The 24,475-nt window shown below is 47.1% G+C and overlaps 2 protein-coding genes across 2 annotated transcripts in view; one reads left to right on the top strand and one right to left on the bottom strand.

Moving 5' to 3' along the window:
• LOC135368785 (phosphatidylinositol polyphosphate 5-phosphatase type IV-like) overlaps positions 1 to 448 on the bottom strand; it is a 48,954-nt gene extending 48,506 nt beyond the window's left edge. The window contains exon 1 of the mRNA XM_064602302.1: positions 404 to 448. The gene's annotated coding sequence lies outside the window, so the exon portion shown is untranslated. The remainder of the gene's footprint in view (positions 1 to 403) is intronic.
• Positions 449 to 11,482: 11,034 nt separating this feature from the next.
• Positions 11,483 to 24,475, top strand: part of LOC135368784 (nose resistant to fluoxetine protein 6-like) — a 22,819-nt gene continuing 9,826 nt past the window's right edge. The window contains exon 1 of the mRNA XM_064602299.1: positions 11,483 to 11,918. Within this exon, the coding sequence (XP_064458369.1) occupies positions 11,573 to 11,918 (346 nt within the window). The 5' untranslated portion in view covers positions 11,483 to 11,572. The remainder of the gene's footprint in view (positions 11,919 to 24,475) is intronic.

Raw genomic sequence — 24,475 nt, 5'->3', positions numbered from 1 at the left:
ACCCTTACCACATATATCACTCCCTTTGGAGTGTACAAATACTCTCCATTAAGGAGTTAGGAGTCTTCCGACTCTATGAAGGGAGTCAGGAGACTCCTTTTTCAGAGTGATTGTACACTCTAAAGGGAGTAACATATATGGCAAGGGTGTGCTCCCCCAAAAAAAGTTACAACACACTTTTTTTTAAGAGTACTTCCCAGATGTAGGGGGAGGGGGTATTTGCTGCAGGTCCAAGAAGCGTGAAGGCTTATCTGTCCTTCCCCGAGGCTATGTAAATCGCGCACGTTCTAGTATCGTGGTTAAGTGTTCTAACGTGCATCGTGTAGCTTCAGTGTAGTTCCGTTGGAGGCGTGCAGAAACGTCAAGGGCACAATTATTTCGCCATTCACTGGCTAGCACTTACGTCAGAAGCACACGCGATCGAAGATATATGCGAAGGATAGCTCCGCAGTCCAGTTATAGTGCAGATGCCGCTGGAGGGAAGATATTCTGTCCCGCACTAATTAGTTTACTATTAATCGGACAAAGAACGAAAAAGAAACGGAATACTGAGCCAACCTGCGGCTCGAATGCGTTAGCCCAATAAGCGCCTAGTCGTAATTGGTGACAATTAATTTTGAGTGAAATTATGCGTCACTTGACATAGCATGTACATTACAGAGGGTGTGGTGGGGAGGACATGTAGAGTTAAAATACGCGGAGAGGTCTTTTTTATTCGGAGGATTACATGCAATCAGTGAATTGTCACCAAATTTAATGAGCAGTCACCTGCCGACGCTTCGACTCTAGTCGGCGAACACTGAAGAACACGCTCGCGAAACTTGACAACCGACCTTTTAGTGTTGAGAAGGTCACGGGGAAGCTGGCAAGAGCAGCACCAACAACCTGTGCCGTTATGAGACATATATTCGGCCGTAATGAGACTACCTTCGGCCATATTGAGACTTTGGCCGCAATGAGACACTTGGGGATTAAAGGATTATCGGTCGTAATGAGACTCCGGCCGTAATGAGATGTTACCCTGACGAACTACCTCAAGGTCATACGTTCTAAAATAATATTTTAAATCATTCAGTGCTTTCACACATCAAGCTTCATGGAACAGCACCAGTGCGACCTACGTTTACATTTTTTTTCTACTTCTATTCTATTCTATTCTATTATTGAGCGGATATGGTTTAAGCGTTATTATCAAACTACATGTTGAGCCCGCTCTCAACCCGACGACTGGAAGCGGACATCTCAACTATGTAGGCGCACTTCCAATCTCCAAAAGAACACAACCGACGAAATACTTAATGACAGGGGTGACGGAAGGCTTACTTTAGATGCCTGACCTCAGACCTTGACTTCTGCTGCCAGCCTGGCGACATATCCCATTCAGGACTTCGGTGGCACACAGACCTGCAAGTCGTAAGACGACCATGGTCTGAGTCTTAGACAGCTGCGCCCTCTGAGGGTGTACCACGAAATAAACTGCTCGACATCCCCGTTGCAAAATAACCCGATTGTAATAAATGTTTCGTGGTTGGTAAAACAAGCAGCCTAAAACTCAGTCGCGCGCGGGAAAATGTAAACTGTGAAATTAGTTCAAACACCGAACTTGAGAAGAGCTGATAATGCACAAACCAACGCGTTGTTCCGACGTGTATACGCCCTGCAAATATTAACGACCGCTAAAATATGGCTTTCAGTCGTTAAAACGACTTCGACAGACATCGAAAACCCTTGAAGCCGAGAGATTGATTAGTGATATGTGATTTTTAAACACGGCGTATCAACTTACGAAGCGATCGAGCTTTTTCTTCGTTTTGTGACAGAGAATTTCGAGTTTTAGAGAATTGAGGTGAATAGTGATTCACGAACGGGATGGCCAATGAGGCCATTCGCCAATGGTTCGTCCCCAATGATTGGCGGATGGCCAATGAGGACGAGAAGTGACTCGGAACGTAATCATCTGATTGGTTGGTGGCAAAACCGTTCGCGAACGGTTCACTAAAACTGGCGAGGCTCTCCCCGCGTGAACTATTGCGCTGCGGATTGTCCGAAAATACGAAGAAACACACATTTGTGACTTTTGTTAAAGCAAATATGACATCCATTGGAAAGGTCGAGACTGTATAGGAACTCTGTATAGGAACCGTTATATAGGAACTCTGCTTACGCCGACTCTCGTAGTACACAATCTCGGGTTCTGGTTGCATCAGTTAACCATCTCGATATGACATGACTCCACAGCGACAACAACCTCGTCCCACCGTCATGCATGTTGCTGTTGCCGTTGTTTTTAACGCCCTCTGTCTGTATAGCCATTACAGAAACTCACTTGCCTTTTCCAGTGTGCAACTCACGAAGGGTACTGCTCCTATCACACGCATAATCTTCTCTTACAAAATTACGAACAGGATACTCCGGTACTGACATAACGAAATGAATTATTAAGCAATACTTACACGCAAGGCCGTCCCAAAAGGTGCACAGCACGTTGCATAACGAACTGAGCCTCTGAAGTGATCGCGGCACCGACAGAAGTAATCACTGCCTTCAGGACTAAGGACGTCGACCACGGAGGTGATCGACAAGAATCACGTCTTCAAGGCGCAAAACCTGTTGCGGCTCTGTGACTTCATCCTTGAGTGAAGGAAACATTCCAACGAACAATGCTCACAATCTCCCTATTCGTCAGCAGCGAACGCTTATCAATCGATACCTGAATTCACAGATCGACCCGTATCTCTCGAAACGAAGAAGCGTGCGCTGAAATTATCTACAAAGTACACACCTTTACAGCATGCTGATACAGAACTTGTGATGACCAATCTCTCTGCGTAACCTTCCTTTGCATATTTATCTCTACATATTCTATAGATATGATTCGGGGAGGCTGAAAACGTGTCACAAAAATGAGGTCATAATAGCGAACAGTGGAACCTTCACATCGGCTTCCTCGCAGCCCCTGAAAATCGCCTTCAACGTGATTTTGGAAGAGATCTGCAGCGCTGATCGTGTCGAAAAGGATCGTGCGTTTCGAACCCGACTTTATAGGCAACTGCGCTGACATTTGCCTTGGAGTGTCCGATAAAGCATCCAAACAGCACAGCCGTGGAGGAGATTCGACCCCAGGTCCTGCTAGTACCTCGGCGCGATTAATGTAACCACTTATTTTATTTTATTTTTACCTTTAGGGTCACAGTCACGTAGTTACATATATTTAGTTACAATAAGAATCCGCGGGTTTACGTCGCGATACCACAGTGGTACGTCGGTCGGCATTTATTTACAAATAATGCAAAATCAAATTTACGCAGGTAAGAAGTGATGCTCACGGCCGCACCTAAGTGAACGTACTTGATGTACAATGCAAATACGACGAAATGCGGTTACACGAACTGCGCCGTTGCCTCGGTAGCACCGCCTTCGTGATCTTTTGCGTGGTATATGGAATTCGCTCGGGCAAAGAGACAATCGAACCCGTATGAGCGTAAAACCCATACCAAAATCCCGTCTTATTGTAAGACGGCATTCCTAATGTCGGTCTACCGTGTCGGACACGACGAGGTTCCACGTGTCCACACGAGTTGCCATGACGAGGAAGCCCACTGCGTGAGGTGCTTATGATTCAGGGCGCGCCTTGTGACGTCAGACACGCCCGGATTAGTGGCAGTACGTTGTTTCGCCACAGGAAACGCTGAATGCAGCCAGTGAACATTCAAACAGCTTGCAAAACTTAATAGTTTCGGATTCTCGAAGAGTTGGTGACGTCATCGGGAATTCTGGCTTTTGTCTCCAAGCAACGGCGCGCATCTCGGCTCCACTTTGGAAGCTTGCCAGCTGTGGCGCGAAGACGAAAATCCACATTCGAAGAGCAATGTTGCCAGACACACAGTAGATGGCGCTGCCTGTGATATGTCATACTTCCCAATACTAAAAATAAATTTTACGATACTTCCGCGTCACATAGAGGAAACATATTTTGGGAGAGTACAGCGTGAGACACGCAGTTTGCAATGACACGCAAATTCGGTAATATTCCGAAGGCACGAGGTCCAGTCGATTTCGAACATATATGACGTGCATTTCATTTTATTCCGCGTTGACCACTAACTACGGTATCGAAAACCCCACGCGAAATAGTGGCGTACTTTTGAGTGTTATTCGACGGAATGCGTGACAAGAGCAGACGCCGGATGTTGAAAGTATGCCGGAATTCCCTCTCTGGAAAAAGGCCAAAACGTCATTCCCTACACCACCAATCAGAGCATGACCTAGAAAGAAGGGATGCCGCGGCAGTACGGGTGGTGGGGGCGTCTGGTCGGCGCCCGACAGGCCCGAGGCCCTCTCACTCCTCTTCCTGTTAGTGAGTGACGTCACGCTGATATCGTTGTCACTGGAGCCTCAGCAAGAGCGGAAGCGACCCTGATCTTTAAAATTCGTTTATTTAATATTTTAGCATTTTTCGGAAGAAAGAATTAGTCGAATAGATTGTCCACCGATGTCGAACATAGTGATATCTGTTTCATAGATGGGTTTCTGGATGTGACCATCCCTTTGACAGACAAATGTAAAGGACGGTTACACAGTGTTTTGCGCATACAATATAGTTTTGCCGCCGTGTTTGAAAGCATTGCGTACATGGTGGTGACTTCGATCGACACAGTGTTGCCCGTACTTTTAACTTTTTTTTTCTAATTCTAAATTTCCTAAAAAGCTATGAGCGGAATTGTGACGAAAATTGTGAGGTGAGAGTACTGAGGTCTCAGGCTACCGAATGGATAAATTATCTGAACTTGGAGCTCTACCGCTGCTTTACAGTAGCTTTAAGCGTTCCCTCTCCCTCTCCTTCTCAAGAATGCCGACAATGCGGAGCGGGCTCTCATTGATCCCCTCAAACGGTTTGTCCAATCATCGCGGGAGACCGTTTTGAGGAGACCAATCCGAGGCCTCTCCGCATTGTCGCGCTTCTTGTGAAGGAGAGGAAGTGGAAAGGAGTACATAGAAGGTTCTTTCGCTCATATAAATCACACACGGGAGAAATTTGTTTTGCTCTTTAGTGCCCCCTTAATACTCATTCTCATGTACTAACCCCGAAGTCGGCACAGCTCCCCCTGAAGTCGGCCCAGGGCGCATACTAACCTCCCCCGTCCCCCTCTCCTTCCTGCTGTCCTCTCTCCGTCTACATCCACATACGCTGCTCATAGCCGCAGTTGCTTCGCGGCGTTAACACGGAATTTAAAAATAAACTAACCTCTAAAACGAAACCCCTTACAGGTGTCGGTGCGTCTCACAACAATCAGCAGCACAACTAAGACGCAGAAAATAGACGAACAGATTAACAATATGGTGTCTCATCTGGCTTCCCGCGTTCTAATACAAAAGCACTAGCAGTCGCACAAATGATCGAGCGACAGTGTAAAGCTGTAAAGCCATCCTTCATTCGCTGAACAAACGGCGTATATAGACGCGCATATAATGAATACGCGTTGCCCTTCGGGTAGGATGGATGGGAAGAAGCGCGTAATCATGGGAAGAGCTTGCCGTATAAGCAACATCGGCAGACACTATGATCGACATGCCGCAAGCCGTGTCTAGATGGCCAAGGGAGGAAATCGATTGCACGTGTGGTATATAAACGATTATTATGAAAACCTTCTGAAAGCAATGCAATGCTCTTGGTCCCCGCACCCCATCCGTGAAAGGGGCATCTTGTGATGATAGACAAACACGTAGATCAGTATGCATGACGGAAAAACCTCGGGACGACGAGAACAGACAAACAGACGAAGTCTCAAAAAAGTGTAATCCGTCCTCACCTGGTGATTCCGTACGGAATCACTGGGTGAGGACAGATCACACGAACGGATTACGCTTGTCCTTTAACTGACACGCAGTCACACTGAAATACATCAGAACCTGCTCGAATGTCGTAATTTGGGCATTAGGCATTTGGGCATTTGGGCTGCGCTGCGCACGCATTACAGCACTTAGAAAGTAATCGTTCGTCTAGTGCATTGGTTCCCAACCTTTTCCGATCCTCGGACCCCTTTTGGCTCATATGGACAAGTCACCCCCCTCCCCCCGCCACTGTGAACTACACCGGAATCGACGCACAGACACACACAACGGTTGACCACACTTAAATTCCTTAATCCGTATTAAAGCAAGCCATTCACTACTAGTAGCTTATTTTCGAAGCAGACAAAAGGAGGTGTCAGGTTTGCGCTAGCAATTGTTACAGGCAGCGGCTATCCTGCATCCTACACTCTACTTCTGCTTTCGTACCTTTTCCCTCGGCACTGCCTCGGGAACTTCTTGAGCACACTATTACACTGTCATACGTATGTCACAACGGGTGTCACGTAGGTCACACCCGAGCTTCCGAGCTTGACAACACTTCAGAACGCGCGCGTCCTACAATCATATACACCACCTCGCTCGCGCGCGGGCGCAGCGCCCTGGGGGGTCATGGTCTTTCCAGTAATTCTAGCGCGCGCACTCGCTGCCTGCAAGGCTTCGACAGGGTTCGACCTATGGTGCGATGTGCGCTACGTGAACTCTGCGCTGCGTCAAAAGGGACTTTAGGTGCACTCAACTCTACTCTTTATAGATATTATGCAGCAAAAAAAGACAGGCACACACATAGAGGAAGACTCAACACGATGACTGCAAAGTTTGCAGTCATCGTGTTGTGTCTTCTTCTATGTGTGTCCCTGACTTTTTGCTGCATAATATCTACAATGTCACGTTACCAACTACCCCAACAACAACAACATATATATTGTGATGATGAAGTGGGGAGGTTCTCCACTCTAGGAGTGGAACGCTACCCCATAGCTAGGGGTCTAATATGAGTGGTGACGATCAGTGATGACGATGAGTGATGACGGGAATGATCGAAGTGGCGATGACGATGCTGGACGTGATCGTGGTGGTGGGAGTGTCCGAGGGCGCTGCTGGGGTCATAGTGAGCCCTTTAGGCCTGTCGCCTCAAAGAAGTCAACCACGTGACGTATGGCCGCCCTGGAGTCGGCCGCGGTGTCCCAAGGGCCGAGGATGGTCGACAAGTTGAAGGGGCGGCAGCCAAGGGTGGCAAGCTGCGACTTCAGTGTACGCCTCTCGTTGACATAGGTCCGGCAGCGGAGGAGTATGTGCTCAACGTTGCCAACTACCCCAACTATCAACAGTGCTACCCTACCCTACTCTATACGTGTACTGAGGTGTGCGTGGGATCATGTCGTCGATTGCATTCCTCGGGAACAAACTGCCTAGTTGTTATATTATGTGCGCTTGAAGACGGATCAGAAATCTAAGCGGGAGTAGTTCCTCCCCCGGAGTCATGATGTTCATCCCGGTTGGGAACCACTGGTCTGGTGGATACGTCCGAAAAGGATGTGGCACGTGACATACACCTTTGTAGAATACGGCTCACAATCCAGTTTCCAGAGTACGAGTCTGCGTCACTGTACTTGAACGAAGTGCGCGCGCACGGCACGGACATGTTACCGCATCAGTGTGCGGATTATTAGTAGAGCCTGAAGTTTTCGGGAAATATTTTTTGCTAAATTTGGGGGTAAAAATCGGGTACACAAACGTGTGCACTAAATTCATGCAAATTCGGGCGAAGAAACTTCCAGTATGCTAAATTCGGGGAGAAATTGGGCTCAGTTACTCAAACTAACAGTAGTGGTTTGGTCCAAACGGTGATGTAACTGCATTTGCTGCCAAACAAGTAAGTTAGTTCATTCCTACAGACATCCCAGTGAGGGCAATTTGCGGGGTAAAAATCGGGTGTCACCCTAAAGAGGCAACCTTCAATTCGGGGTGCAAATTCGGGGAAGAATCGGGTAAAACCCTAAAACTTCAGGCTCTAATTATTAGCTAACAACGTGTCACGTTGTTTATTCGATGTAACTCTGTTTTTCACACCCATTTCAGCAAAGCAACGTGCATATGCGCTGCACAAGAGGAAAGGTCATTGACTAATCAATTTCGAAAAGCACGCGAGGCACATTAAAAATAATGACAACAACACCACTTCTCATACAAAAGGGCCAATTCCCGGTTGTCCCTGTTCCCTGTTGTCACGGTAAAAGCACCGCTTCTCCGTGTGGATCTCACGGGAGCCACTTTCCTCCCGTATCTTCGGGGGTGACCTACCCCGAAAGATACGGTGCCTTTCCCCCTCCCACCCGAGCTAAAATCCTCTTGTTCGGGTGCACGGTGACTGTTTGACCAACGCCGTGACCAATGTCCCCCCACTTGGCAGGACTGATGTCGGTCACGTACGCACAGTTTGAAGCCGAGGGGCATGCGTCAGGTCGCAACGGTCGTGACCTTGAGTCCCCGCATTGAAAAACAAAAAAACTTTGAAAAAAACGGAAGCCGCACAAATATGGATGAGGTACGTAGGTATGTAATCCGACTCATTGATGTCGTGGAACAGGACTTCATAAACAACGCGACGGCACAAGCAACAAAGACTGCGCGATTAGAAGCTGTAAGATATATACTCTTAAAACAAAACTTCACTGCATAACACGGTCCGATCGAACCATAACCCCGAATGACACCATTGTGTGTCTCCCCTGATTTGTTGTAACAACAACAACAACGACGACAATATTTGTTGTAAACAAAAGGTGATGTACGCCGTTTTGCGACACTTGCTCAGTTAGGTCACAAAATGGCGTACGCACAGCGCTTTCTACAAATCATGAGTGATGACGGTATCATCCTGTGCATGTTATGTGGCGAAGGCTTCTTGTAGGAGCTTAAAGTTCGACCAGGAAGCATTAGGACAAGATTGCGATGTTCTTGAATGCATTCTCAATGTGTGGTTGCATGATGGATGCTTCTTTAGCGCTGTCACTAAAATGGGCAGCAGAATAACAACGCAGCTCACCTCGTACATTTTAGCGTGCTATCGGTCTTCGCTCAACATCCGATGTCAACAAGAAGGCTTTCGCTGTTGTTGACGTGGTATAATAATCGTGTCACGCAAGTTCCAGGAGCACGAAACAAGGTAAAGGTCACGCGGATACTTTCTTCCGTGTGAGCATGACGTCTCCATTTGTTTATTTATTTATTTTACCCTTCACTTTCACCTTCGAGGCAGCGGCGAAAAAAAAAAGGACATCGTAGAAAGCCTGAAGGGTATCGAAACGAAAGTAATTGTCCTCAGTAATTGTCCTGAACCAACGAAATCGTGCCCTTTCACTTTGTCTCAGCAGCGCATGATGCGAACTTGACATGGTACCACGCAGTCGACTCGCTCTGAGCGAATTCCCTGCATCATTGGGAAATCCTTAAAGGGCACGGAATGGATACAGAACGCATATACAATTTCGGATGCCGATTGCAGCACACCTTCTTTCTGAAAGAGGACCTTCACGAATAGGATTTGCCCCGGAAGGATACAGCTCAAAGCTCTTCCGGAGTAATGAACAGAGTAGCCCTAGAAGATTGCGAAGGCCTGGAAACGTCCGTGATCAGCGAATCATTACAAAAGACGAGAGAAAGTGACGGCAACGATTCCTGTTGTAAGAAAGACATTATTTTATGGTTGACTTCACCGACTGCAAAGGCCATCAAACGTAAACACACGAAGTGAGCGGTGGCTTGTATACACTCATTGGCGCCATTTCACGTGCGATTTGTGGTCTATGCCCTGTTGCAGGCCTTCTTCTATTGAAAGATGTGGATAGGCCGATGGTGTTATCACATATATCACATTCCTTTTATTATCGTGAACCAAGTGCTTGGAGGGGAAGTTGGTGAGTGCGCGTCTTCGGGAATAGCTTGCTACACTTGCGCAGTGGTAATTGTATCGATTGATTGGTTGATTGATTGAAGCATAAAAAAATGGAGGCATGAGTCACGAAAAAGTCGGGACAGGCCACTCTATACTATGTGAATAGAAAAGAATGTAAATGGAAACAGAACAAATGCCACCCCAAGATGTCCAAGAGACATAATAAGGAGTATCGACCCTTTCTTAGTGTTCGTAGACGTATACCACTACGTTGACATCGTTGACGTTGCATATACGCAGGAATATTGAGGACGCGATCAGAGGCATATCGAGAAGGATCGAGGAGGTGATCAAGAAGGCTGATCAAAACGTGTTTGTCCATCCTTTTACACACACCGTATCCGGGGAAACATCCTATGTCATCATCGCTTCTCCATCATTTGTTGTTGTTGTTCTTGTTGTTGTATCGCGTTCACGAAATGTCTCTATCGAACGCGCCTGGCCGACAGAGCAACCCGACTTATAGTCCTCACCACGCGGCAAATGATCCCTTCTGATCGTCTGCACAAAATGAGAGCAGAGTATTTATGCAAGCCTTGACTCGCTTACCGTCGAGTCCGTCTAAGTCGGCCAACAGAGAATGGAAGGCTCAAGTAAACGGCACTCTCTCGGTCATCCATTTCCAGAAGTTTAGGATGACCAAATGAGGGGGTTTACTGTAAAAGCAGTTTGATTACAATAATCGCTCAAGATACTTTATTTTGTACCTGAAAGCATATCCTCTTGTATATCGTGTGTAACAGAGAGCTACAAAGACGTGCATTTTGATGTATTTCTCGTGGGCTTACCATAGCCAGCACCCACTGTCTCATGTTGGACAGTCGAAGATGTGCAGGAATGTACCGACGGTTGATGAGGACGCTGGGGATCCTCCTTCCGCGCTCGCTCTCACTCTCGTCCTCACTTGTTTTTCTCGAAGTGGCGAAAAACTCCGGCCATCTTCGATGCTTCTCCTCCGGTAGTTCCCCTGCCTCGCGAAGCAAGCACTACGAAAGTGGAGGCACGGCGGAACTAAACGATGTTTAGGCAATGCAAATGAAGGAAATCCCTGGACAGTCAGACAGGAGGAAATACCGGACTGTTCAGGTATGCCAGGCGCGTCCTGTGAATTTATTTGTGACATTACGCGGGCTCTATTTGGTTCTTTTATTTCAGATTTTTTTTTCGTGTCGTTGGCTTCCAAGTTGGTATATAGTTTCGTAGAAAGCATTCACGAATGACCATATGAAAGAGCGTCACCACCGACTGTCTATACACCATCGCACTTCACGACCATTCGAAGGGATGCCGTGAAAAGACACATTGATGTACCTAATCAATAAAAATCAATAAAAGTAAGTGGTTATCCCGGTGGAAAGAAACTGTTGTGAGGCTGAAACACAGAAACACGACACAAGGTTATCTCGTATTTAGCAACTCGCCACGTCGCTCTTTCTCACAAAATTCCGTTTAAGCCTCCAGGCCATGTCCGGCTCTTTACACATCAAGCACCCATGCCACTAAATACTCTCTGTTTTGCGACATCCACCGTTCGGCTTTTGTAATCCCATCTCCCGTTCCCGTGTTCCCCCGACCGACCTCACCGTCACCCATCGCGCCTAGCTTTCACCCTCTCTCTCTCCTTCCCACTGTCCAAGGGCGATCAAAGGCGATCTCCGATACTCGACCCGTTCCAGGTTCAGTCTCACCTGACGACTCACAAGGCGTGGACGCTTCAGGAACCGTTCCTCCGGACGTGCACGTGGGAGTACGAACTGCCGAACCATGCGACTACCACTCCGAGCCGCGTTCCTCACGCTGCTGCTGGTTTTGTTCGTTCGTGCTCAAGAAACAAGCCCCGTGACTCCCAGTTCTACCGGCGATGTCTCCGCGTCGACCCCGCGGACGACGACGACGACGCAGGATCCCGGGCCGGACCCGAGGAATCCGTTCAAGTATTACGCCAAGAAGCAGACGCAACTCATCAAGGGAATCATGAAGAACGTCATGGAACACGTGGCGCCTCAGTTTATGGGTGACATCTCGAGAGTTAACCTCACCGGAGATTGTGCCTATGGAGTATTCAAGTATATTCTCGGAATCAAGCAGCTCTACCCTTGGGCAATTAAGAGTAAGTACCATAGTCCTTCTGTAAAGTGTATAGTGAGCCACAAATTTAAGTGGCAGATATCCTCATTCATTGTCATTGTTGTTTGTTGTTGTTGTCCATTCCGTGAAAAGGCAATGGGGGTGGGGGACATATATGTCTACTCGAGAAAAAAAAAACAAAGAGGAAAGGCTAGTCAAACGTAAGGTCGCGACTTGTCATTTCATTGGAAAAACGGAAGGAAAGGAAGAATAAACACGAAATAAGGTGAAAAAGTAATAAAAAGACATACTCATTTGGTCTAACTCGTTATTCATTTGGTTCACTTGATGATGATGATGATGAATGTAGGAGAAAAAAATGGAGATGTGAGCCCGCTCACCGCGGGCTAGCTACTCCAGGTCTAGTAGACAAAAAGAAAAAGAAAGGAAAATAAGACGTCTAAAAAGGCGAGAGCTCTGATATTCTCTTAACGAAGGTGATGAGTGAGCGCTGCGCTTATTCAGAGGCTGTTCATAAGTTACATGTCTCTCAGGAAGTGGAGTATACGAGGGTATTTGCTCTAACATGTCCAGCAATTCTATTTCAAGCGAGCAATAAAAGAAAAGCAAGTGTTATTTTCCTGCTACTTGAGTCAGAAGCAGGTACTGCTTCACTAGTAGCACCTGTTTCTTAGTCAAGTAGCTGAAAAGTAGCGCTCGTTTCTCTTTTATCGCTTACTTTAAATAAAATTTCTGGACACGTTAGAGCAAACAACCCTATATACACAGCTTTTGTCATGCTCCACTGTATAAGGTGTGCTGTGTACAGGGCCCGAGTAAGGTATAGCCGAAGCAAAAGACTAAGGTGAGCTAAGCGTTGTCTAAGAGTGTCAGGAGAGGAAGAAGGTATATCGTTGGCTGTTCAATAGACGAGTTCAGAAAATCCCAGAGTGCTTAGCGCCGCTTTGAACTATGGGGCTTTACTAATACGAAAGAAACGGGTGGCCTCCAAACTGTTCCGATTTCTTCCCTACTGGTCCGTTGTCCACGATTTGTCAAGGTCAGCGAAAGCGAAATGTGAAGGATTATTCTTCGTTCCCCCGTTCAGCAAGCGCCCAGGATGCAACGCGTGCGCAAAGAGCACTGGGATTTTCTGAACTCTTCTATAGGGGATGCGGCGTGTATCCGCTTCCACGTCGCTATTGGGGGCTCATCAGTTGATGCGTGACAGAGTTCGCGCAACGTCAAGAACAAGGCGAAAGCAATGGTCAGCGGTTCTCAAAATGGAGGAATTGTGTGCTGTTTGCAATATGGCAGAAGGATCACTGAATGAGTTAGATAATTAGCTTTCTCGCGTCGATATAGGAGTGATGGTAAACGTGCAAAGTGTTAGTTTAGATGAAAAAAAGTTTATAATGTGTTTTCGCCGCACTATAACGAAAGATAAATGAAAGAAAATAATTCATCTTGCATAATAATGCAGTCATTTCTGACAGGAACTCAGATTATTTCAGTCGCTCGAGCTTATAGGAATAGAACTGACAGCAGTTGTGTGGATTTTTCATTATCTTCTCTATTAGCATAACCTGCCTGAAATATCGCCCAGGGTTGTCTACTTACTGCAAAACTCTTAATGTCCGCGAGCCCCCAACTTCTACAGATTTTCGACCAAGAATTGATTTTCCACACACACACACATATAGAAATGATGATGAGATATAGGGGCTGATACTGCCAGTAGGCTGGGCGCTGCCCCAGAGCAAATTCTAGATAATGAAAGATGATGATGGAGATGACAGTTCAGATGATCAAAGCATGGTGGAGAGGCAAAATTGACTCTCCAAAAGCTATGCTGCAGTCGCCTCAGCGGCGAAACATCTCACCACATCATCATTACTTATTTGTTGTTGATGTTGTTGTTGCAGTTGCAAACTGTATTTTTACAGTTGATTGCGAAGCTAGTAAAGACTCTGAACTATACTTTGCAGCGTAAGCATACACAACCAAATGGGGTAGGGACGGTCTTGCAGGCTTATCACGAAGCAAACCATCCCAGCCACAAATTCTTTCTTTATTCCGCGTTAGCGCCACGAAGCAACTATGGCTATGAGCCGCATACAGACGTGAGCAAAGGAGGGGAGGACAGCCGGAAGGATTGGGGGACAGGGGAAGGATTGAGAAGGAGTGGGGTTTAGTATGCGTCCTAGGTCGACTTCTAACATCCCTGGGAGGTGGTGAGTTCGAGTACCACCGGCTGTGCTGTCTGAGGTTTTCCCTGGGTTTTCCGAAGACTTTCCGGACGAATGTCGGAACAGTTCCCCTGAAGTCGGCCCAGGACGCATACTAACCCCTCTGTTCCCTACTCCTTCCTGCTGTCCTCTCTCCATCTGTCCACATCTGTACACCGCTCATAGCCACGGTTGCTTCGCGGCGCTAACACGTAATAAAAAAGTTTTCCATCTTTTTTCCTTTTCTAACTCTAATCTAATCTAGCATCCAGAATTCGCGAAATTTAGTGGCCACGAACGTGGTTCACATTGGCTTGTCCGCATTCGTTCTTATCAACATTCGTTATCAACACTGGTTCTTATCTGCGCAGACATACTGATTAGCCGGTCTGGCTACAAATATACCCTTCTTACGCCTATACACCGCCTTACAAGTCACGAACTATCAAGGTGAGGGCACGTCGACGAAGGTTCTCTAATCGGCTACCTGCGATAGAAGGTCCCGCGTGTGATTATCAACAGTGGAAATCTTATCTGCGATTCAATCATAACTTGGCCAGATTGCACATTCTATAGTTCCGCGTTATCGAAAAAACAAGCGCTCGGCAATATTTGTCTTCTGCGACTGGAACGAGCGATTCTGAATGTGGACCTTGTATATACGGTGGCATTACCGAGAGACGTATAAATTGCTGGGGTTAAGCCTCCCCAACGCCCAAGCAATTGTTCACTCAGCCTTCTGCAGTTTACGTTTCGATCAAAAATGCCTCCGCCTGCTTCCGGTTTATTCGTATGCATTGAAGAAAAATGTGCGTTCGGACACAATGTGACCATGTGTGTCCGTGTCTTCCAGAACAAGGCCGTGAAATATGTTGACGAGAGCGTGACGCCTTGCGTAGATTTGTACTTTTGTTCACACATTGCATGCACGTGCTTTCATCAGTATTTTGTGCAGTCTGAGTTTTCTGCGCAGAAAAAAAAAAAGAAAAGAAAAGGCTGTCAGGGAGGTCTGGGGTTCGATTCTCGCCATGGGCACTCGCTGACCTTTCGTCAATCGCATTCGTTCTGATTACTGGGTTGGGCTGAGCTGGGTTATTGTTTTGTGCACACAACCGCGTATTCTCTTGAGAAGCGCTTGTATAGCACGTATTATGTGTACTTGGGATCATTTTGACACGTCGTCCTTTGTTCTTTGAGAGCAAAGCCGCTGTTCTGAATTTGCATGCTGTGCGCTCGCTGCGTCTCGTCACTTGTCTTAGCGTGTGTTGAATACGAAATCTCACACGTATCTAACACAAACACCCTGTTGGCGCTTCGGAAGAAGCAGACGACCACCAAGGTCACGAAAGGAAAGCAAAAAGCTACGTACAACACCAGAGGTATATATTATACACACATTTGAACGTGGTTTGGAAAACTTCTTTACGTAGATGACACCGAACCTCACCAGGTAATTCCCGATGGTCCAGTGATCCTAAAGATAAGCGTTATCTACTTTGCATCAACGCAGGGTTCGCGGCAACCGCACTAAATTGGATTTTCGTGCAAATATGAATATATGGAAATGAGCTGAAATTTGGCGTACATCCCTGACTCGAGCTTACATAATTATTAATTACCTGTAGGCGCGTTTCTTACGCACGCGCGTCTTATCTAATATACTCTTCCTTCCCCATTTTCCTTTTACGCACTTCTCCGCTCAGGTGATTGGCCGGGGCGTGCTTGCATGAAAGTTGAGGAAATTCCTTAGTGTAGTCCTCAGTATTTTTAGCGCCGACTCTCCTACGCACGACTCACTCGTTGAGGACTGTAGCGCATACCCCGAGCACTACCGAAGGACTATACTCAGGACACCAACGAGGAATCTCCTAAAACGTTCGATGTAAGCGAGCCCATCGACTTAGCCAGGCGGTTATTAATATGACACTCATGTGGGTAACGCTTGGAATGATCACATATTAAATGAGACAACTAGCAGAGACGCAGTTGCTTATTAAGAAGGGTATTATGGAAGTTTCGCAATGGCCCTAGAAGTGGGAATGGCTGAGAGGTAGAATATTAAGTAAGACTGATCGATGGCTCTTCCATAAGAAAGTGACAAAGTTATTTCACTTACACCGCAGTAGGTACGTAGAGCAGAGTCGCGAGTGCCGCATCGAAGCCACAGGAGTACCAAGCACACCCGAGACCCGACGGACACAGAGTGTTCCTACGGGACCCAAGCTAGTACGCATCCTCTGCGTGGGATTGCAGTTGAAGCGCACTGGTTAACAATGCGAAATTGAATGAAGAGATTCCATCGGTAAGGAATCCGATTAACACAGTTAAGTTCTGCCAGGGACCTTTTTTAATTCAAACGCGGTTGATAATAATTCCGTGACGATTCGGGCTTGTTGGTAACGGTTCATCCAAAAGTGATGTGCTTGTATGGTCTCTTCGTTCTTTTCATGTAATTTATGCATTGAGTTTTTATAGCTTTTTGACAGCAACCCTGTCTCAAAAGCGGTCCAGTGACCGAGAAGTGAGTAAACAGTGTAATAATGCCAGGGATGTATGTTCCAGAATCTTTACCAGCACTGGTAAAAGTCCGTGGCATTTGCCGCGTATCTGTCGCCGAGGGGTTCTTGCGACTTAAATATATAGCGTTATGCACTGAAAGACTCGCAGTTTTGTTTGGAATTGTACCGCATTCAGACTTGCACAGATAAAAAAAGCAAGGCTATCCGAAGAAAAATCGGTACATAATGGAACGGCAAGCTATAGAATACGAATGAGATAAAGAAGAGCTTTAGGGGCCATCAACGTGGGCGCCTGCTACTTCGTAGCGCTTATAGCTGCGCTTTGCATGCATAATGGAGGCAATGAAGTAAAACGATAAGAGATGAGTCATGAGTGTAGAATGATGTATGTGGCTCTGGAGGCAAGGCACATGCAAGCTGCAGATGTCTCTAGTCAGTTCAGCCGTTATTTGTTTAATCAGTGTCTCAAAGTTCGACTGCGATGGTGTAATGTAAGCAAATGTTGGGTTTCTCGTGCTATTCGGTAGGTAGAGTACAGATGTTTCGGCGTGCCGTGGACCACGTTAACCGATAGCGTGTCGCGAAACACGAATTTCGCCACTGCCAAAGGGGTGCACGAGAAATCATATCAGGGGCTTTCCTTTGGCAGATGTGACATCCGTGTAACTCGGAACGACACAGCTGCTGAAAAAAAAAAAAAAAAACAGCACGTGTGCAAGCAGGGGCTGATCTAGGGGGAGGGAGTCCGGATGACTTGACCTACCCTCAATTACTGTCGTTACATAGAGTTTCAATTGACCTTGGGTAGCGCGGTACGATGCTGTCCAAGGCAGGACCCCCCCTCCCCCTGCCCCTCGGGATAATCCTGAATGCGCCCCTGAGTGCAAACTACACTGCAAGGCTGTAGAACAGCATCAGTATCAATGCCGCATAGCAGTGTACAGGAGGTGGGGTTCCTCTACATGAGGCCATAATGGAATGTCCCAGCGGGCAGATGTGCGTGGTCTGACGCTAGAAGGATGCCGGTAGAACTATCTGTCAGGCCCAGTGGCGCGCGTCAGCAGAGGCACGTCTTCATCGTCGACCACGGGCCATCACACGGGCCACAGCAGGATCTGCAACAAAAAGCTCCAGGTCGGCGCCACCAGATAATTCGAACAGGGACTGTTCTTGTTATACAATCCCTAAACGACTGCTCCTCTCTGATAAACTGACGCGGACTGGCATAGGGAGTAAAATCTGCGCACGAAGACTACCATGTTCGCCTTTTTTTTATCAAATGAAAACACCCAGGGTGTAAAACCGAACAGTTTTCTTTTCCTTTTCAGTCAGTTTTGCGTAAAGGTCACATTCTCTCTGCCGCCCGAATTAGCTTCGTCTCTTTGACATGCTTGCCTCACTCCTCACATATTCCCGGTGCACTTTCCCAGCACTATACCCGCCAAAACCTTCGAGGGAACGCATATCGGTCAGCACATCGTGGTTCCTTGATAATGAAACAGCGATGAAACGTTACCGTTTCCGGTAACCCTGAAACAAGCATAACGTAATGCGAGATTCGACGCAATTATGGGATATTGGAGAAACTACAGGACCCGCCGTAACCACTTTCTTGGATGCGACCTTGATGCTTCGCCCCTTGATTGCACGCAACAGCGCCTGAGAGAAACACGTGCGGATCGCCTCGAGTGACCGACGACCTTAGTTGCAGCATCCAACCAGTCCTACACCCGATACATTCCGGTCAGCTGGCGGGTCCGAATGGCCGAGTACGCTCCGGACGCTTCGCTTCTCTCGCTCAGGGGAAAACCTGAAAAGAGTTGAGAGTCTACACGCATCGCGGTGCGTTCTCTTACGCAGAAGCAGCGTGCGTCAGAGGGAATGCAACGTTTCATCAAATGCCACGCGTCCTGTCACGTCTGTTCCTGGGATATCAGTCCTGTATAGGCATACAGGTCCTGTATATGTCCTGTATAGTTCCTGGGTCAGTATAGGCATACTGAGTTGGGAACGGTCGGGCGGTTCCAGTCTGTAGAGGTGTCCGTAGGGCGTTGATAACTAGGTCTTCCCAGCGCTCTATCTACCGCACCTATAATCAACGAATGAGATTCTGAGCCCCGTACACTGCCATTGGGTCCTGGAGGTACGATAATTTCGCGGCGACGTTATCAATAAATCGATCAATCACTAGCACTATCTAATCTCTAATAGAGAAGTGGTAACGTCAGGTAGGTGGTGGTGGTGGTGGTGAAAGGGCTTGCCGTCAGTGCCGGTAACGTCAGTGTGACAGTGTCGCACTCCCCGGAACCAACAACCACAGCATCGGAGACTCATAATCTTATCATTTGATTGGATGCGATATAGGTACGGTATGCTTCCAAGACCCGTTATCAACGGTTTACTAAAACGATATATCAACGACAGCATGAAGTTATATTATATTATTATATAATTGGGGTTTACGTCGCGAGACAACTGAGACAACATGACGTAATAAGCTGAAAAAAAATCGGATAGTGTTCACCCAATCTTCATGTTAATATACGCACCTACTGATACATTGCCGAGTTTCACTGGTCACAAGAGATATCTATAATCGTCACTAAACTATCAATGACTATAACTTTGATGTCGCCGGCCTGCTGCATAATCGGCACAAAGCCAAGGAACCCCTCACAGTCCACGTAGGCCGGAATTTATAGCGTGTCAGCCTTGCTGGATAAGACGCTCATCTGCATGAGAGAATTCCGCGCTGGCTTTTCCAGACGCTGCGCACTTTATACGTTTAATTACGATCAAAACAACGAATCAATTACCCGGTGCAGAAATGCGTGTCTAGATGCTTCGTAGATAGCAGTATCTGCGATACCAAGAAATCTGCACAGCTTCTGGGAAAACATTGGAGACTGGTCAGAGCACAGTTCCTTCACTAGGCGAACGTAACCTTGAGTGGACACATTTGCTGACCGGTAGCTTTGGGCTCTTTTTCACTGGGAATACTGCCAACTCAAATCGACCAGGCATTCATCTGTTATGAGGACGGTGCTGGTATATATGCCTTGCGGGCGATTAATTCCAAGGCTCGTAGGATGCTGTCCTCGTTATTGCGTATGTGCAGAGTGCACCACGCGCTGCTCCGTTGTCCTGCGCTATATGTTATCCTTACGCAAGGACCTTCGGCTTAGTGGAACTGAAAGCGAATCGACATTGAACAGGATAGATCCAGACCCAGGGCCGGCAAGAGAAATTGCGGGGCCCCGGGGTGATTCCGGATGAGTTCTGACCGGGGCCCCCATCCTCACGTCTCCTGGTGCTAGCAACCGTCGGTCCTTGGGTCGTGCGGGCCCCTGAAGAGACACGAGCCCCTGGGCTCCATCCCTCTGGCCCTGTCCAGACCTGGCGTTTGTTGTACCTGCGTCGCATCCTCCGTCGATCGAGTTGGAGGCACTCTACCACCGATTCCGGCTCAGTGTCCTCTGCAGCGAACGGTTCTTACACAAGGTCAGGAAAGCAGCCTCCCCCAGCTGATGCTGCCGAGGGTATGGGACACATCATAATGTCATGAAAGCGAATACCGTCACCTTTCGCAGTTGGAGTTGGCAGCACTGGACAACCGACCACTTAGTGTTCCTGAAGCAGTCGGGCCGTGGTATACGCCCAAGTCTGGCACTGGGCGTTCCGTGACATCGAAGCGGACAGACGGTTTTGACTCATGCTGCATCACAAAACAGCGCACCGTCTTGTGGTGACCCATCTAGCACATCCACTTTACCCATCTCATATTAGTTTTTGACTTGTTCATCCTTTATGTTGCCATCACGTCATCACCCCCACCAACACCTGCTATTACCACCCTTTAGCTGTACAAGTGAGCTTGGTGGAGTCACAATCTCCGTATTTTTCAATCCAATCCAATCCATTCGGGGATGATGGAATGACTGTACTGTAGATGCTGAATGGTCACTCCCGACGTATAGACTGCTATTCAACGAAAAACGACGAAACTTCAACTCAAAAATCATTTTCTATCCTTACATAAACAACAACAATAACAATCGTGAGCAGACTTGATAAATTTAGACGAATTACTCGCATGTTTCGCAAGTGAATCAGTACCAGCAGAAAGCTTCCACATCAGCTCGTATCTCTTTTGGCCGACATTGGTGAGAACGATAGGGGTATCATTTTCCATGTCGTCCCTCAATGGCCTGGTTCCAAGGCCAATGGCCTTTAGGTCCACGTTAATGTACAACGCTCCCGTTGTGGACTTCTTGTCTAACAGCTCAAGGCTCGTCTATGCCTTAACGACTGGTTCGATTAAAAGATGACCTCGCATGGATCTATACGACTTGACAGCTTGAAAGATGAATTATCACGCCTGCTCGGCTGCTTCAAGCATAATATGTATGTGCAACTAACCACTTCATATTTACGAACACTAAATAGACGCGGACCTGCGCATGACGATTCCAGTCGTTGGCTGGGATAGTGGAGATCTGGCTACATAGAGTGGAACGCGGATCGGCATGCATCAAAGCAACCGTTCCAAAATCAGACTCCACGCAAAAGACTCTCCAACCCGTATGTCCCTTATAGATCCATTCATGACTCCGTTCGATTCATGAATCTCCTACGAGGACGTTGTGTTAAACGTTTAATACGCCGGTAAGGAAAGAGTATCACTTCCCGAACACATCGTCCGTCTGGGCAACGTCTGGCTATCTTTTCCTGCTATCGGTGCGACCAGTGGGAAGGAAAAAAACGTATCTTGCTGCACGTATATAGTAAATGTTTATAGACGTGTTCCCGTTGAACCGCGAGCCTTGACAGTGAATACTGCGCTAGCGACGTGTGGTCATTGATATAGAGTATACAGAAGGAAGTTGGCGTCTATTTCTTGACGGAGTGTTGAAGAATAGTGGTTTGGAGGCCTGTGCCGTGGTTGATGGACATCTCGTTAGAATGTTACTATATACGCATAGATTTGAAAGCGGTGAAACAAGTGATAGGGCTGGGTGTAACGGTACAAAAGTGGTGGGGGTGGCGTGCTATTTCTGAGAGGCGTGCCCGCCGGTGTAGCGGCATGTTGCTGGGGGAGGGGGGTCGCGCGGGCCTACTTCACAGTGTAAAAAGTGAAGAGGACCGAAGCTCGTTACCTGCTGCACAGCGCTTAGCGATATCCCGTACCCGTATTGCGGAACTGAATTTGCACTTTGGCAAATTGGTAATCGGGCAACGAGGAGAGCTGGGCCTGTTGGTAGCGCTACAGAGACAAGGACGGAGATAGATACATAACGCATTGTGTGCGCAGCACGTGTATGCAAGAGTGCCGGCAGATGGCAGGGGCCACGTTGGGTGGCTCCACTTAGCATTTAAGCAGTTCGCGTACTTTTCAATAAACCTTTGTTGGAACTTGGAAGTGCGCTATGTGTTGTGTATCCCTCTCCGTCCTTGTCTCTGTAGCGCTTTAAAGTTATGATCTCGTAATCGGGGTTTTTCAGTTTTTGCCTATAGGTGACGACGATGCAAATCGTGGGTAAATACGGGTTTCACCGGGTTTAACCTTGAAACCCAGGACCCTGTGCGCATACCCATACCCACCCATGCCATGTTGGGTATATATATACTATTCTACAATACTACTTTCAATATTACGCTGTCAAGTTATGGAATTCATTGCCAGTGCATATACAAAGCAGCACATCAATACATGTCCTTAAGACACAACTTCATAATTACTTTATGCTTCAAGCTACAAATTAGCTGTTATCTTGGATTGACATTAACTGAATATTCTTATGTTACGGAATAGATCACGTTGTACTTACAAATTCATGTGTTTTCTCGTTTGTGTCTTGCATATATATTAGTTCTATTTATTTCTGCGCATGATTTGTTGGGTTGCAGCTTGTACTTCATGAGTTCATTGATGTGTAATCCTCAGTTACTGTTTGCCGCATATTTCAGCTATCAATTTGCGTACGGATCAGTTACACGCGAATAGCGTCTGATCCTTCAAGGTCATTCCTTATGTAAATGATGATGTTCATTTGTTGACGAAGAGTCGGAATTCCGTATGTAATGCCAATAAAAAGAGCTTCTCTCTCTCTCTATAATGTGAGGGTGAGAGAAAACAATTATTTAGTAAAGCAGGTCCCTGCAAGTATTTCTTACAGATTTCTTTGGTGCCGAATTACTTCGCCTGTAACTAATATATCTACTATCGTAATAGTTCCAGGACAATTTCACGAGCTGAATGCTACAAAGAATCGTGCCGATAGCACGCACTATCTCACAACAATTCGTTCGGCAGGAAGGAGGAACACGCGAAGAAGGCAAACAAGCAGGAGAATTCGCGCAGGAAACTTGCGGTATGGCGAACCTGCTTCACGAACGAATGCGTTTATGTTCATGCGCGGGCGCCTATCGTTCATCACTTGTTTGCCACGAGTAGTTTACGTCACCTGTTCAGCCTCACGTGAACGAATTAAACGTCGAACGATGGCAAAGACGCAATAAGAGAAAGGAAATGTGTCACTTTCTATTCTGTTCTAGCCGCATCTTCTTCTCGCTACTGCCGCATTGCGAAAGGAAAACACAGAGGTGCAATCATCGGTAGCTCGAGAGTATAATCTTGCCCATCAGGTAGTTGAGCAGGTGGCGCAGAAGCGGAACCTTGAGAAGTTCGACCTCGCGCTTCGTCGCCGATACCGTCGTGATTACGATCAAATGACCTGATTTATCATGAACTTCGCATTACTTTTGCAACCGAGTGACCTATCCCAGTGTCAGCGTGCCCAGTTTTCCGAAACCTGTTGAGAGCATTGCTATACCGTCAGCAACAATGCTCTCAACGGGCGGTGGTTGCAAAGCACGGACAGGAAGTTGTTCATGCCGCGGGATGATAAACACTGTGAGGTTTCTTCGTACTTGTGAGTAAACGGGCAGGTTGGTTGAGGTATAGGACGAAGATACAGACAGGAAGCGGTGTATCTTCGTCTTACCTCACCGCAATCACTTAATGTTTATTCGTTTATCAAAACGTTAGCTTCGCGTTACCTATGTAACGTACGCCATGAAAAAGACTTTGCGTTAACAAAGTCATGTGTAACTGAAGAAAGAGCTTTGATGAGCTTCAGTTGAGGTTACGCTTCCGAGTGAGAGACAAAGTGACCATTGTCGACGCAATCCACAGTGCTATATCTCTATACATTCTCAAGTTTCTGATTTATATAAAGGCCATGTCACTTTGGCAGGTGTGGTTCATTGCATCATTCATTGTATACTACATTACATTGTACTACACGCTAGAGTGTCCTGCTAATAAGAATTATTTTTCTATGTGTCGTACTTTGCGAAAAAGAAACCGTTGACCAAGCCTCATGGTCATTCTCTGACGTCAGAGAAGCGTAAGCCTCGATCGTTCCCGTTGGTTCTCAGAGGCACGTGACCTCGCCCGCGGCCGCCTCACTGGCTGCGACGCTTGCTGTGATCTCAGAGCTGGACAAGTTTCGGTATTCGCTTCGGTTCACATCGATGCCACATAACAGACCTTTACATTTGTCCGACACGGCTTCATGCGGAGCCACACAACCCCTTTGAAGTGACACTAGTTGGTAATGACAAAAATTATATTTATTTTATTTCGTATTATAAATTAACTTCGCTTAAAAACTCAACAGGCAACATATAAACGCACGCTCCACGAATATTTTGAAAGAACGCCCCTAAAAAAAAAATCATAGTGTCGGATTCTCCGCGCGTATGTGGTGTCATCGGGAGCCATGGCGTCTGGCATCCCAGCAACATAGCGTCTCCGCTCTCCGCTCCACGTTGGAAGACTGCCAGCAACT

The sequence above is a fragment of the Ornithodoros turicata genome, chromosome 9 (assembly GCF_037126465.1).
Source record: "Ornithodoros turicata isolate Travis chromosome 9, ASM3712646v1, whole genome shotgun sequence".
Lineage (NCBI taxonomy): Eukaryota > Metazoa > Arthropoda > Arachnida > Ixodida > Argasidae > Ornithodoros > Ornithodoros turicata.
Note: the sequence above shows the minus strand (reverse complement) of the source record. Positions and strands in the feature narration are given on the sequence as shown.